The sequence below is a fragment of the Theobroma umbraticum genome, unplaced genomic scaffold (assembly GCF_002168275.2).
Source record: "Theobroma umbraticum cultivar Fairchild unplaced genomic scaffold, ASM216827v3 scaffold_30.0, whole genome shotgun sequence".
NCBI lineage: Eukaryota > Viridiplantae > Streptophyta > Magnoliopsida > Malvales > Malvaceae > Theobroma > Theobroma umbraticum.
In genome coordinates, this window is record NW_018397254.1 from 7,864,762 (window position 1) to 7,877,454 (window position 12,693).

General features: G+C 36.2%; 3 protein-coding genes across 4 annotated transcripts in view; all 3 read left to right on the plus strand.

Moving 5' to 3' along the window:
- LOC110426190 (cysteine proteinase RD21A-like) overlaps nucleotides 1-583 on the plus strand; it is a 2,603-nt gene extending 2,020 nt beyond the window's left edge. The window contains exons 3-4 of the mRNA XM_089785346.1: nucleotides 7-146; nucleotides 237-583. Of these exons, the coding sequence (XP_089641472.1) occupies nucleotides 7-146; nucleotides 237-329 (233 nt within the window). The 3' untranslated portion in view covers nucleotides 330-583. The remainder of the gene's footprint in view (nucleotides 1-6; nucleotides 147-236) is intronic.
- Nucleotides 584-1,317: 734 nt separating this feature from the next.
- PEN2 (PTEN 2) lies at nucleotides 1,318-7,541 on the plus strand. 2 transcript variants are annotated; one of them, XM_021433274.2, is made up of 13 exons: nucleotides 1,318-1,545; nucleotides 2,382-2,894; nucleotides 3,109-3,210; nucleotides 3,286-3,342; nucleotides 4,106-4,171; nucleotides 4,730-4,906; nucleotides 5,022-5,108; nucleotides 5,226-5,290; nucleotides 5,366-5,442; nucleotides 6,206-6,252; nucleotides 6,380-6,510; nucleotides 6,605-6,674; nucleotides 6,766-7,541. In XM_021433274.2, exons 2-13 carry the CDS (start codon nucleotides 2,481-2,483, stop codon nucleotides 7,300-7,302), a joined length of 1,830 nt encoding a protein of 609 aa, XP_021288949.1. In that variant the 5' UTR covers nucleotides 1,318-1,545; nucleotides 2,382-2,480; the 3' UTR covers nucleotides 7,303-7,541. The 2 variants fall into 2 exon arrangements, with proteins under 2 accessions (XP_021288949.1, XP_021288941.1); XM_021433266.2 differs by having other exon boundaries at nucleotides 1,318-1,486.
- A 1,411-nt stretch (nucleotides 7,542-8,952) lies between these two features.
- LOC110426995 (Calcium-dependent lipid-binding (CaLB domain) family protein) lies at nucleotides 8,953-11,971 on the plus strand. Its single transcript, XM_021442355.2, has 7 exons — nucleotides 8,953-9,301; nucleotides 9,434-9,538; nucleotides 9,626-9,752; nucleotides 9,860-9,931; nucleotides 11,045-11,090; nucleotides 11,178-11,460; nucleotides 11,548-11,971. Exons 1-7 carry the CDS (start codon nucleotides 9,196-9,198, stop codon nucleotides 11,583-11,585), a joined length of 777 nt encoding a protein of 258 aa, XP_021298030.1. The 5' UTR covers nucleotides 8,953-9,195; the 3' UTR covers nucleotides 11,586-11,971.
- The last annotated feature ends 722 nt before the right edge of the window (nucleotides 11,972-12,693 follow it).

The following is a 12,693-nucleotide window of genomic DNA, read 5'->3' on the forward strand; positions in this document are numbered from 1 at the left end:
CTTGCTGCTGTTTGTATGAGTTTGGTAGATTCTGCTTTGGATGGGGATGTTGCCCTCTGGAATCTGCAACCTGCTGTGAAGATCACTACAGCTGCTGCCCTCAGGAGTATCCGATCTGTGACCTTGCAGCTGGAACTTGCCGAATGGTAAAATTATGATCTGTATTGGAATTTCACTACTTTCCATAACTATGTTAACACGTGTTCTCATGTTGTTTACTGTTGTTAATGATGCAGAGCAAGGACAACCCATTGGGAGTAAAACTATTGAGGCGAGGTCCAGCTACAAGTACCAGGCCACAAGCCTGGACAAGGATCAGCAGTGCTTGAGCAGCAGTAGATTTCTCTCGGGTCAAGGAGGAAAAGCTGACAAATATTGCGGTGACCCAAAACATTAGGGAGGGAGGCTGCAATCTGCAAGGAGAAGACAATTTGCTTGATTTTATTCAGCTGCATTGGTGCATCCCTTGTTTATCTAAACAGCATATTGAAACTTTCAATGCCTTTTAAGTTTAGGTCCTTTGTTGTAAATATGCAGAAGATTTTTAATAATTTTTTTTCACTAATACGTGGTTAATTGTCCAGGTTCTTGTTTGCTTTGTATTTATTATCACCCTAGTTTTGGTTGTTGGAACATCCCTCCAAGCTTTACGAGGCATCAACAGAGGAGATATTTCATAAAGCTGTGTCACGATTTTTATAAGCATAAATATCAACAAAACGTCTGAATCCAGTGATGAATGATGGTAAAGGCATGGATATTTATATATTAAATTCTACATTATTGTGCTAATTAATTGTTTAATGCTGGCAATTCATGCCAAGGACACAATCTCCATCTCACATTTTCCTCTGGCATGTGGGTTCTTTTGCAAAGTAAATAATAGTAAAGAAATGAACTAATTTTTTCATTTTTTTGGATAAATTTTAATTTTTTGTAAGTTTAATTTGGAATATATATATATTAGAAGATAAATAAATGAGGAACTATTGATAGTAGACAAAAAAGGCAGAAGAATTAATTTCAAGAATCAAAATTAAAAGCTCCAAAAAAGAAAATCTACTGCAAGTTTTTTTTTTTTTTTGGATAAAAAATCTACTTCAACTTAATACTACTACTATTTATTAGGAGAGGGATTAAGGTAAGGGCGTGTAGGGCCCATACGAAAATCTAAAAAAGGATCTAGCGGACCATATCTGATATCTCATTGTAGGAACCGTACACAGATCTATAATTGCGAAACGTAATTTCCCACCGTCCAATTTCGATCCTAAATAGAGTTTCTGCCATATCAGCGGTCCACAATGCGTTGACCACGGAAAGCACGTGTACTGACGCAAAAACCAACACCTTCAAATTACGAAATTCCAGTCTCATTCTCCTTCTTTCTCTCTTCGTCCCTGTGTTAAATCTTGTAACCCTAGCTTTTTTAAGATTCAGTTTTGCAATCCCCTACTCTAGGTTCTTCCCTATTCTCGATACAAAGGTAAGATCGGCTCCGTACATCTCAATCTCTTTAATCAAATCCTTTTAAGGCGATCGATGGTTAGTTTCATTTCGGCTTTAGGTTTTGAACTGTTTTTGCTTTTGAAAATTTATTTTTCTCTTTTTTTTAATTGGGTGTTGGTAATATGTGTTAATTGGGAGCTAAAATTACAGTTTGATATTGATTAAATACTGAAGACTTACATTTCAAAAAAAAAAAATATTGAAGACTTGAATGTACTTGTAAATACCAATCGAAAGTAGTCTTTTGATATTTGGAGTGAAAAATAGTGACTATCATTTGTTAATTAGCAAGTAATCAGAGTGCTAAGCTGATAATTTGTTGATCCCACATTTGAAATCGTTACATTAGTTGCGGTTTTTTTCTGATTTCTAGAGCAGTCGAATTAACACTTTGCATAAATTAGATGTCATGTTAAGTTGGTTAAATTTGGTTGTGGGCTGTGATCATTTGCTTCAAAGCTGTACGAACATTTGCTTGCCTAACATACTGCAGCTCAATGCCTTTTGATTTGGTAATATTAATGTCTTCTGTTGATGAATGCATGAATTAAACATGTCAAGAATGATTAGCGCTATATCTTGAGTTAATTTAGTTATGTTTTTCTGGCACCTTTGTTTTGTAAGACATAGACATGCCATGAATTACAAGGCAAATGTGAACTAGAGAAAACTAAGAGAATCACATGGCTAATTTATTGTGTGTCATACATTTCCTCCTCAGTATATACTTTCTTTTGATTATTAGGTCAAATCAATATGGGTATTTAGCAATTCATGATTTCTGTTTGCTTGGTGCGGGAAGAACTAGAAGTGCATGTTCGTTATAGCATCTAATATATATATTAGCTGACCTTAATACATTATGCTTGCAGACTTGCAGTGTAATTGCAAGTACAATAAAGTGGTGTTTTATATGCTGGAGCTTTGAACTTTTGACCTTCTATCATTATTGAGACCTCTAGAGCGGCAGAATGGATAGTGGAGCTGTTGACTTGTCAAGTCCACCTCCTGCTAAAGCTTCTGATGTACAAACTCCCGCTGCCACAGATCCAGGGCCAGATAATTCTACACATGATGCACCATCAAAGCTGTCATCATGGGCTAAAAATTTAAAAATTCCCCAGCCATTTGCTGCCTCACAAGAAGACTCACCAACAGGAAATGCTGGAAAATCAACTTTTGCACGGTTTACTAGTGGGCTAGGACTGCGGTCTTCACCAAAATCTCCTCCTGCTAATGATAGTTCTGATGGGACTTCTGCAGCAGCTCAATCTGGTTTATTTGGAACAATTACAAAAGGCATAGTTGACTCATCAAAAAATGCAGTGAAAGCTGTACAGGTCAAGGCTCGGCATGTTGTCTCACAGAATAAACGGAGATACCAGGTAGGGCTCATACTTTGGTTTTTTTTTTTCGTGTTTTAGGATCATGGGTTGCATTCTTTTTTGTGGAAAGTTCTTTAGTACAGAGATGAGTCTCAATTTTTTTCTTTTGGTAAAAAAAAGGAATCTCATATGTGATATCTATATCTTGTTATTGTTGTTTATAGTATGATTTGTATCTCAATATTTTTAAACTTACCTATGCACTTCTCTTCAGGAAGGAGGATTTGACTTAGATATGACATACATCACTGAGAACATAATTGCTATGGGGTTCCCTGCTGGTGACATGAGCTCTGGGTTTTTTGGATATGTTGAGGTGAGCTAATCTAATCCATAGTTTAGTTTAGCCATCCTCTTATAAGTAGCCTAAATTTCTTTAATTATGATGCAGGGTTTCTATAGAAATCACATGGAAGAAGTGATTAAGTTTTTTGAAACCCATCACAAGGTAATGACATGTCTATGATTTTCTACTCCTTGCATCATTTTTTTATTATTTTTTGCTTTTATCTCCCATGATGTGTGTGTTTTCTATTTGCAAATGTTTGATATCAATTTTGTCTTCTGATGGCTGCATATGATGATTGACTAATTGACGAATTGGTTTTTGTGAAACTATTTCTTTCTTGGAGTTTTGCCATTTATTTCCTCATAGATAACATTGTGCTGAATTCAAAAGCTGAAAGAAGTGGAAACTTGGTCTAGTTTGTGTTAGGTTGGATTGGTCAGTTGTTTGTGATATATTAAACATCCTACTAGACTGTGCATTTATAGGTGTATGTGATGGCAGAACATCTCATCAAAATACTGGACTAAGGATTTTGATTAATACTAGTGGATAGTAATTATACTTGCCTCTTCGTTTTATATGTTTTTGGCTGTTTGGACATGATAACTAACTCAGCTTGAACTCTGCTCTGTTCCAGGCCTGCTATTGTCTTTGTTTAAATAAAAACTTTATGAGTCTATGGTCAACTTTCTGGCCTGTACTTTTTCCCACCACATCCACCTCTCTTTCAATATAAACCGTATTGGTTGAGGTTACTGGAGCAGTTAAAGTCATTATACCTTTATATTTACTAAACAGAAAATTTTGGTATTGAAGGGGCTCATTTATCACTAATTCATATGTATATGTGTATGTTCATTCTTACCCCGTTGCTAAGCATTGGACTGTTTGGTTCTAAAATCTCTTGACTTTCTATATGCAGGACAAGTACAAAGTGTATAACCTTTGCTCCGAGAGACTGTATGATGCATCATTATTTGAAGGAAAGGTATGCCATGATTTGTTATGCGAACTCACTTGGGAATATGTTTACTTCTAATATTTCACTTCAGCTTATGTCTTACATTTTTATCACTTGCCTGTCATTTAACTTGGATAAAAGAAACCCTTTTTATCATCTCAGTGATCTCTTAACCATGTAATATCATATCCCTCTGTTGGCATCAGAAAATGATTAAGACTTTCCCATTTGGTTAGTCTAGTGGAACAAGTCAGAAACAAAAATAAGTTAGCTCAAGATGATGAAATCAGGCACTAATTTCTTGTTATACTATTCATCGACGGAATCCCTCAGGAGAGTATGGGGAAGAGTCTATTCCGCTCGATGATGAAAATCAGTGTTCAGCAGAGGATAATTTTAAGGAAGAGTCAAATTCCACCCAAACTTTGATGAAGTTTCGCTACCTTTTGTTTCGCATTGATGCATGCATAACAGCGAATACAGCCTGTTGATGAAAATCAAATCAACTAAAACTGACTGTAGGATGACCAATGTGAAATCAACATCTGCCATCGTCTTACATATGATAATGAACTTTTTCTTCAGGTGGCTAGTTTTCCATTCAATGACCACAATTGCCCCCCAATTCAATTGATAATATCATTTTGTCAAAGTGCTTACTCATGGCTGAAGGAGGATATTGAGAATGTTGTGGTTGTGCACTGTAAAGCTGGGATGGCAAGGACAGGGTTGATGATCTCTAGCCTTCTTCTATACTTGAAGGTTTGACCCAACAAACATGTTCTTGAAGATGTGCTAGTGAATTTAACGTAGCTTCACATTCTTGGTCACAATTTTTGGTTCTGTTTTTATGTACTTATTTGCTATCCGTTTGCAGTTCTTTCCCACTGCCGAAGAGTCAATTGACTACTATAACCAGAAAAGATGTATGGATGGAAAGGGGCTTGTTCTGCCAAGTCAAATTGTGAGCAATTGAATCTAGTGATATTCTTTGAGGAATTTTAATTTCTGGATTATTCTGCTTTGGCAAGCTTTTTATATCTTATATGATTGCCTAATATGTTCTTGTTATGTTCTGTAGAGATATGTCAAATACTTTGAACGCACCTTAACATACTTCAATGGTGAAAACCAGCCTGGGCGCAGGTATTCTCCATGCTATGCAATGTTTATATTGCATCTTTGGTCTTTGTATTAATGCTGACACCACATTTTATGCAGGTGCATGCTTAGAGGATTCCGGCTTCATCGTTGCCCTTATTGGATCAGACCATCAATCACTGTCTCTGATCATAATTGTATGGCCTGTTTTTTGGTCTGCAAATAGGTTTCTTTATTTTATTGATGATTTGTGCTGCCATATCATATTTATGCTAAGCTTCTCAGTGCCTCTGGGTGTGTCCATTGATGCTAAGATTTTTTTATGCATAGACGAATTCCTTAGGATAGACTTGAAGATGAGATTTCTCGCTCAACCTCTCAGAGCTGCAGGCACTCACAAGTATCTCACAATATTTGTTATTAACTGGTGTTGGTTTTATGTTTTGATGCTGGCATAAATGTGTTTAAAATACATAGCTGTAGACTCACTCTTTTTTTTTCATTTGAAACTTCCTAATAACAACCAAGTGACAATCTCATAAGGTCACCATTGAGATCACTTGCTTCCTTATGTTAAAGGTATAAACTCGAACTTTGATGCAATGGTTGTCTCTGGTTAAAGCTTTAATACAGCGGCATTTTTATTCGTATTAAGCTACTTAATCAAAGAGGTACAAGACATGGAAAATCATGGGAAATGCTTTACTTGCAAAGACTTGTTTTTGCTCACTAGTTTTGTATTGGCTTTGTGGGACTGGAGAGGAATGTTTTAACTAAAAATTGCTGTAATTCTAGGCTCTGAGCTTTCATTGCAAATTAAAATATCAGATACATTCTTTTGCTTGTAGCACTCCAAACAATGGAAATTGACATGTAGTCATTGTATTGTCACGTTAAAGCTATCCTAGCTTTCAGCCTAGATTAAATTATCATTAGCTTCCATACTTTCTCTGTTCACAGGTGTTCTCTTTTCCACAAAGAAGCATCCACGTACCAAGGATCTCTCGGTATGTCTGTTTGGTTGTTTTATGTAATTAATATGATCACCATCTATATTTTTGAAAAATGCCATTTTAAGCTCTGGAAAATTCTTATGCCAATTAGAAGTATTGTGCATGTAATTGTTCTTCACAGGCAGAAGATTTTTGGTTTAGTGCACCGAAGAAAGGAGTTATGGTCTTTGCTTTGCCTGGGGAACCTGGTCTGACTGAGTTGGCTGGGGACTTTAAAATTCATTTTCATGATCGCCAAGGAGATTTCTACTGGTTTGTAGTTAGCCTCCTCTGCATTAAATTAGCCCCTTGACTCATATTTATGAATTGTAACTGATCCTTTTGTGATTCTGTTGTGATTTATCAGTTGGTTAAACACAACAATGATAGAAAACAGAAAAATTCTGAATACCAGTGATCTTGATTGGTTTGACAAGGTAAGGCATGAATCGTGTTATGATGGGATAATTTTATTTATGTTCTGTGTTTTCTCTGATGTTACCTCCTGCTTCTGGGTAATATGTGCAGAGGAAATTGCCTTCCCCAGGTTTCCAGGTTGAGGTTGTGCTAGTAGATTATAATGGCACTGTTCCGACAAAGCCCCAGACTGGAAATGCTGCTACGAAGCCAGATGAAAGTTCAGGCAGCAATGCTGCATCCGCTGATGGAGGTGCAGCCTCATCAAATCAAAATAAAGTCCCAGGACATAATGAGAAAGATGATGTGTTCTCAGACAGTGAGGCAGAAGAATCTGGTTCATCAAAGAGTAGGCGGCGCAAGGCAGCTTCTGCAGAGGGAGCAGCTGCCCCCTCAGCCACCTCCAAACCTGAAACAAATTCCAATTCAGATCAAGTTGCAAGTTTGGTGCAATCTACCGAGCACGTTTCTCTGGGAAATGCAAACGCCCAACAGATGCATGGCACTAGTGAGCCAAGAAAAGATGCTGTTGGGGAAGCTGCTGCTGCAGGTGTTCAGGTTTCCAGCTCAGAAAGTGAATTTAAGGCAATGGCTGCTGACGCATCTGTTTTCTCTTTTGGAGATGATGAAGACTATGAAAGTGAGTAAAGTGGGGGCAGATGTCAACCTCGTGTACATAAATTGGCTTGCAAGTTATATACGTGCCTGTGAGTAATGTTCAAATCTAATTCGTTTCATTTGTATCATCACGGTCTGGTTCTGGCTCATTGGTTGTTGTTAATCAAAAAGCTATCCCTCGCTGGTAGAATACTTGCTGCATTAATCCGTGAATCAAAGTTAAATGGAATTTGTTTCATTACTCATTGAAGAAAATTAGTTTTTAGTTACATTTGATCTAGTATTTGTAGTCATTGCTGGTATTTAGGAGTTAGGAACATTTGCTCCATAGTTATGTTCACTGTTGTCGTGTCGTTCATTGTTTTTTGTACAATCATATGATATTGTGAAACAAGGTGATGTAAATATGATATGTAATAAGAGAGCTAATAAATTGATAACCAAAATGCATTAAATCTTATTTTTTTTACTACAATTACCAATTTAAACATTTTTAGTCAAATATGATAGTTATCCAATTAAAAGAAGAAGTGAAATTTAAATGGGAATTCAAACCGCAACACTTTTCTTATTGCGTTGGTCTTGTTTTACGCGGTTGCATTGCACCCTGAACAATCAACACACGTTCAGCGGTCAGCGTTCAGCCAGACAAGGTCAGTTTGACCCGGCTCTTGTCCTCTTTGTTCACGTGGATTATGCTTCTGTCCCAGTCCATTAGCCTACACTTAGTCGTTAAGAAATTACAATAAATTTTCCCGTTCACGGGCTTGAATCGCGCAACTGAGGAGATTTGTTTACAATTTCTTTTGGCGGTGACTGTCATATCGTCAACCTAGTATATTCAAATTGGATCGAATTTCTTAAGTCATACCAATCCAATCATATGCAATTTAAAATTATGTCGCTCCATTCATCTCTTTACCCTAAAACAAAAGGCGAATGCAAACAAAACTTGTCAAGATTGCTAGCTTTTCGCATTTAAATTTCTTTACATTTATGTTGTTATCCGAATTCCACGTCAGCTTTTATTTTTGAAGGTGACGTAAACAATTATTCTACCACTATTTAACTAAACAAACAGTCGAATTTCTCTTTCTCTAAGTAAGCAAAAGAGAAAAGGTTGGTATAAGAGGACATTATGCCCTTCATCTTTATAATAATTTTAGCAAATATGGCTTACTATAATATTATGCTTTTAACCTTTGAACAACTTAGTATTAGATTTTATCTTTATATGTATATAGATTTATAAGAACGTATAAAAAAATTTATCACGTCTTATTAATCAAAAAGTCATTAATATATTATGATAAATAAAATTTTAATTAATAATAATTAATTAATTATTAAACATAAAAACTTATTTCAGTATAAATAAAAATACTTGTTTAAATTAATAAAAAAATAAAAATTTATTTTACTTTTTTAAAGTAATTTTAAAAAATTTCAAAACATTATATCAATAAAAAATCTTTATTAATAATTTAATATCCCCGATTTTAAAAGTTAACATGGTAGTAGTGATAATTTTTGGAATTAATTTTGCAAAATAGGAAGAACAAAGAGGCCTTTTATAATTACGGATACAAAATTTTAACGCGTTTAACATCAATAAAAGAGGAGAGGATTTTACGGTGCAATGAGAACAGAGCTTGTTGTTTTGGAGAAGTGAATGATTTTCGCGGGGTATAAATGAGTCAGCTAACAGTAGCCTCAAATTAAAATCCATAATCCAACCCAGAGAACAAGACGAACGAAGCCCACGGCACCACCATGAACGCCGTTAAATGATTCGATAAGTATCACGCGTATTATTTAATATCAAATTTCTGAGATTTGACTCGCTTTCCTGTCATTTTCTCAGAACTTTTTTTAATTCCTTCTTTTCTTATATAAAAGGGAGGTCTTTTTTAGAGCAAGTCAATGCACCAATTCTCATCGCAACAACATCCACCTTCTCCTTACTTTTCTTCTTCTTATCATTCCATGTCGGTTTCGGGTATTCAAGGGCAGCTTCTTGAGGTTACTGGTATGATTTTCATATTTAAAAGTTATTCTTCATTTTTTGTTGGGTAATTCTTGTTTCTTGTCATGTTTTTTTTTTTTTGGTTAATTTTGACGTGGGGCTTTTTTTTTTCTGTTTGGTTTTTTGGTTTGGCAGTTGTCGGCTGTAACAAATTGAAGGATACTGAATGGATTTCAAGGCAAGATCCCTACGTTTGCCTTGAATATGGTAACACCAAGTACCGCACAAGGACCTGCACAGGTATATTAGGATCTTGGATTTGGGATCTTGGTCAGAAATTAACTTCTGAGGTCTAATTTCAATTTGGGGTTTTTTTTTCCTTATAAGATGGTGGCAAAACGCCTACATTCCAAGAGAAATTTACATTCACGCTGATTGAAGGGCTTAGAGAGATAAATGTTGTGGTTTGGAACAGCAATACTTTGACGTACGATGATTTTATTGGCAACGGAAGGTAAGAATTCGTCTTTAACTTATTCTAATATTTGGCTTTTGAAGATACCCCCCTTTTGCTCTCTGGTTCTAATTTTTTGTCTTTTTGCGGGGATTTTTGGTTTGCAGGGTTCAATTGCTGAAGGTTCTTTCTCAGGGTTATGATGATAGTCCTTGGTCGCTTCAGACTAAAACTGGCAGGTAATTGGAAGTGAAATCACTTTGGTGCTTTCAAGCATGTACTAGAATACGATATGTTTTGACGCACAATATAATAACTGGCACTTCAGGTAGATGTTTCTGCTGTCTTATAAATTAGCTATTAGATTAATCACTTTGAAAACAGTAGCAATATTGGCTATGAAACCCTGTTTATATTTCTCCACTTTACTCTGGAACCTCTAGAACTTACAGATGCAATAATGTTATGTTTCTATGCTATAAATACGGTTAAAACTGAAACATTATTGCTTCCGCTTTCTCGGGTCTGAGTAAAATGGGTTTCTTTCTCATAGTCACGTATGCATGTGGCAGTTGTCCTCAAACAGAAAGATATTGCTAGTAGAGTTTCTAATTCTACTATGTCTTGCACCAAAGATGTTGTGTACTGTTTTTGACATCAAATAGCATCTTGTCTTTAGGTTTGTGGACATTGCAGGTTTAGGCTTTGACAAATCAGATTGATTATAATTTCAAGCTGTGTTATGCTTGAATTTTTGAGGTGCTATTAATTTTCCAGTCAATAACAGTTGAGTATGCCAAAATATTATTTGTTATTTCAATAGAAGAAATGGTTTTAAGCTCAATTAGTAACATTGCCTTGTTAGTTTATTGATATGAAAAATGAAGTTAGGTTTAGATGGTAACCAAATAAATCTGAAAAACTTATAAGTTGCAGCAGCTCATTTTTTGGGAAAATGACATAAAAGAATAAAATTTCGCATCATATTTCATATTTTTTATTTACTGAAAACTTTCTGTTTTTATTTTCATGGTTTCTCAATTACTATAGATACACTTGTAAATGGTATATTAACTTGACAGCTTTCCTCCTATATTTTCTCGTGCAATGATTGTTGCTTGTGAGGTCTATGTATCTTAGTCTGAATAGAGATCTAAAAGATAATTTGTTTCCAGAAAGATAAGGAAAAGGTCCGAATTTATGTAGAAAACAGAATAAACACCAAGAAACACATATAATTTACTATTTTAACATTTGGTATGTGATTTTTCCTTCAGGTATTAGTGTTACAAACAGTTTTTTTAGCAAACATCCTTGAGCATCTACTGACTCTTATGCTTCTGAAATTGCAGATATGCAGGAGAGGTACGGCTTATAATGCATTATGCAAACGCCAAAGTAAGCTCCATCTTAGTATAATTTATTCTCCATCTCATTGACATTATTCAAATAAGTGGAACTAAATGGTTATTTGGATTGTTTCAGAACCCAGCCACAACATATGCTCCATCTGCACCACCCTATGCGGCTCCTCCCCCTCAAGTCCCTTTATACACTGTTCCTCCACCTGCAACTGTATCTTCTTATCCACCACCAGCTACGACATATCCAACTCCACCATATCCTGCATACCCTGCATATCCATCATCCACGTATCCTCCTCCACCAGCTGCTTATCCTCCCCCACCTTCTGCATACCCTCCACCTCCTCCACCTTCAGCATATCCTCCAGCTACATATCCACCAGCCTCGCCATATTATCCCCCAGGTAACTTTGTCATATGTTACACATCTTATGATACTATTATTTGCATGTTAAATATAGTACTGAAATTCTGTACTGTTTCTCGAGCAGGTCCTTTTCCTGGCCTCTATCCACCACCGCCGTACTAAAATTCTCTGGGAGGAGACATTCCAACCATTAGAACGTAAAGAGATGCAACTTTAAGGTCTTAGGTCTGAATCTCTTCAGAGGGGTTGGGATTATGGATGGGAGATGGTTACCTCTCGATGTGCAACTCAAATGCATTGGCATTTACATGTAACACAAAAAATGGTACTCAAATTCTGCATGTCCTAGTGAGGAAACAATAATTAGAACTTTCCGTTAGTCAGTGTATAGAATTTTGGTTTGCATTATTTAGTTAGCCATGAGAGCTAAGATCTTTCCTTTTCTTTTTCGGGTTAGTGGGTGGGGTTGGTTTTCTCGAAAATTTTGCCATAGTGCTGAATTGTTAATACATCTCAGTTTGTGCAATTTTTGGTGTTTATTCGTTCAATGTTTTTCTTCTATTGTTAAACTACATGATGCCATGTGCTCAGGTTCTTGTCCTTTTGCAAAGGGGGTGAAAAACCCTGTTCTAGAATTGGGATTCGGCGTCTTGGGCCATTTTTCGAGAGTGGGATGAGGTTCTAATGGGACTGGACAGAAGCTCTAACTCACTACTTGCCCGTTCCCATTAACTCCTTTATAGGGCCTGTTGGGCTTGATAGTTGAGCACTGCCTTTCTTCTGAAACGTTGCAAAGGCCATGCAAATGGTTTGTTCTTCTATCACATAGAGTTAGCGAAGGTGCGGTACCTCTAAAGCCCGATGAGCTTGCTCTTAATACAAACGCAGGCTAGCACATGCATTAACACCAAGAATCCTTGGCTCCTAAAATTTAACGAGAATCTAATGCCGACAATGTTAATTAGATGCTAAAGACAAATGACACTGTTCTTTACCGCAAAAGAAAAGAAAAAGAAGGGAAAGAAAGGAAGATGAATTTGTCTCAAATTGATGGGGGATTTTATCAAGTGCCTTAAATGCCTTTAATATAAGGCTCCAACAGCTCTTATAGTAAATAAAAATACCTGTGTTTAAACGGGTTCTTCTCTCTGAGGTCTCAATTTGACCCAAATATCTTGGGAATGTAATTTACGAGGCGAGGCGCCTCCTTTAACATGAACGCGCAGATTGTGATGTGTGTTCCTAGTACAAGCACAAACTGCAATGTATT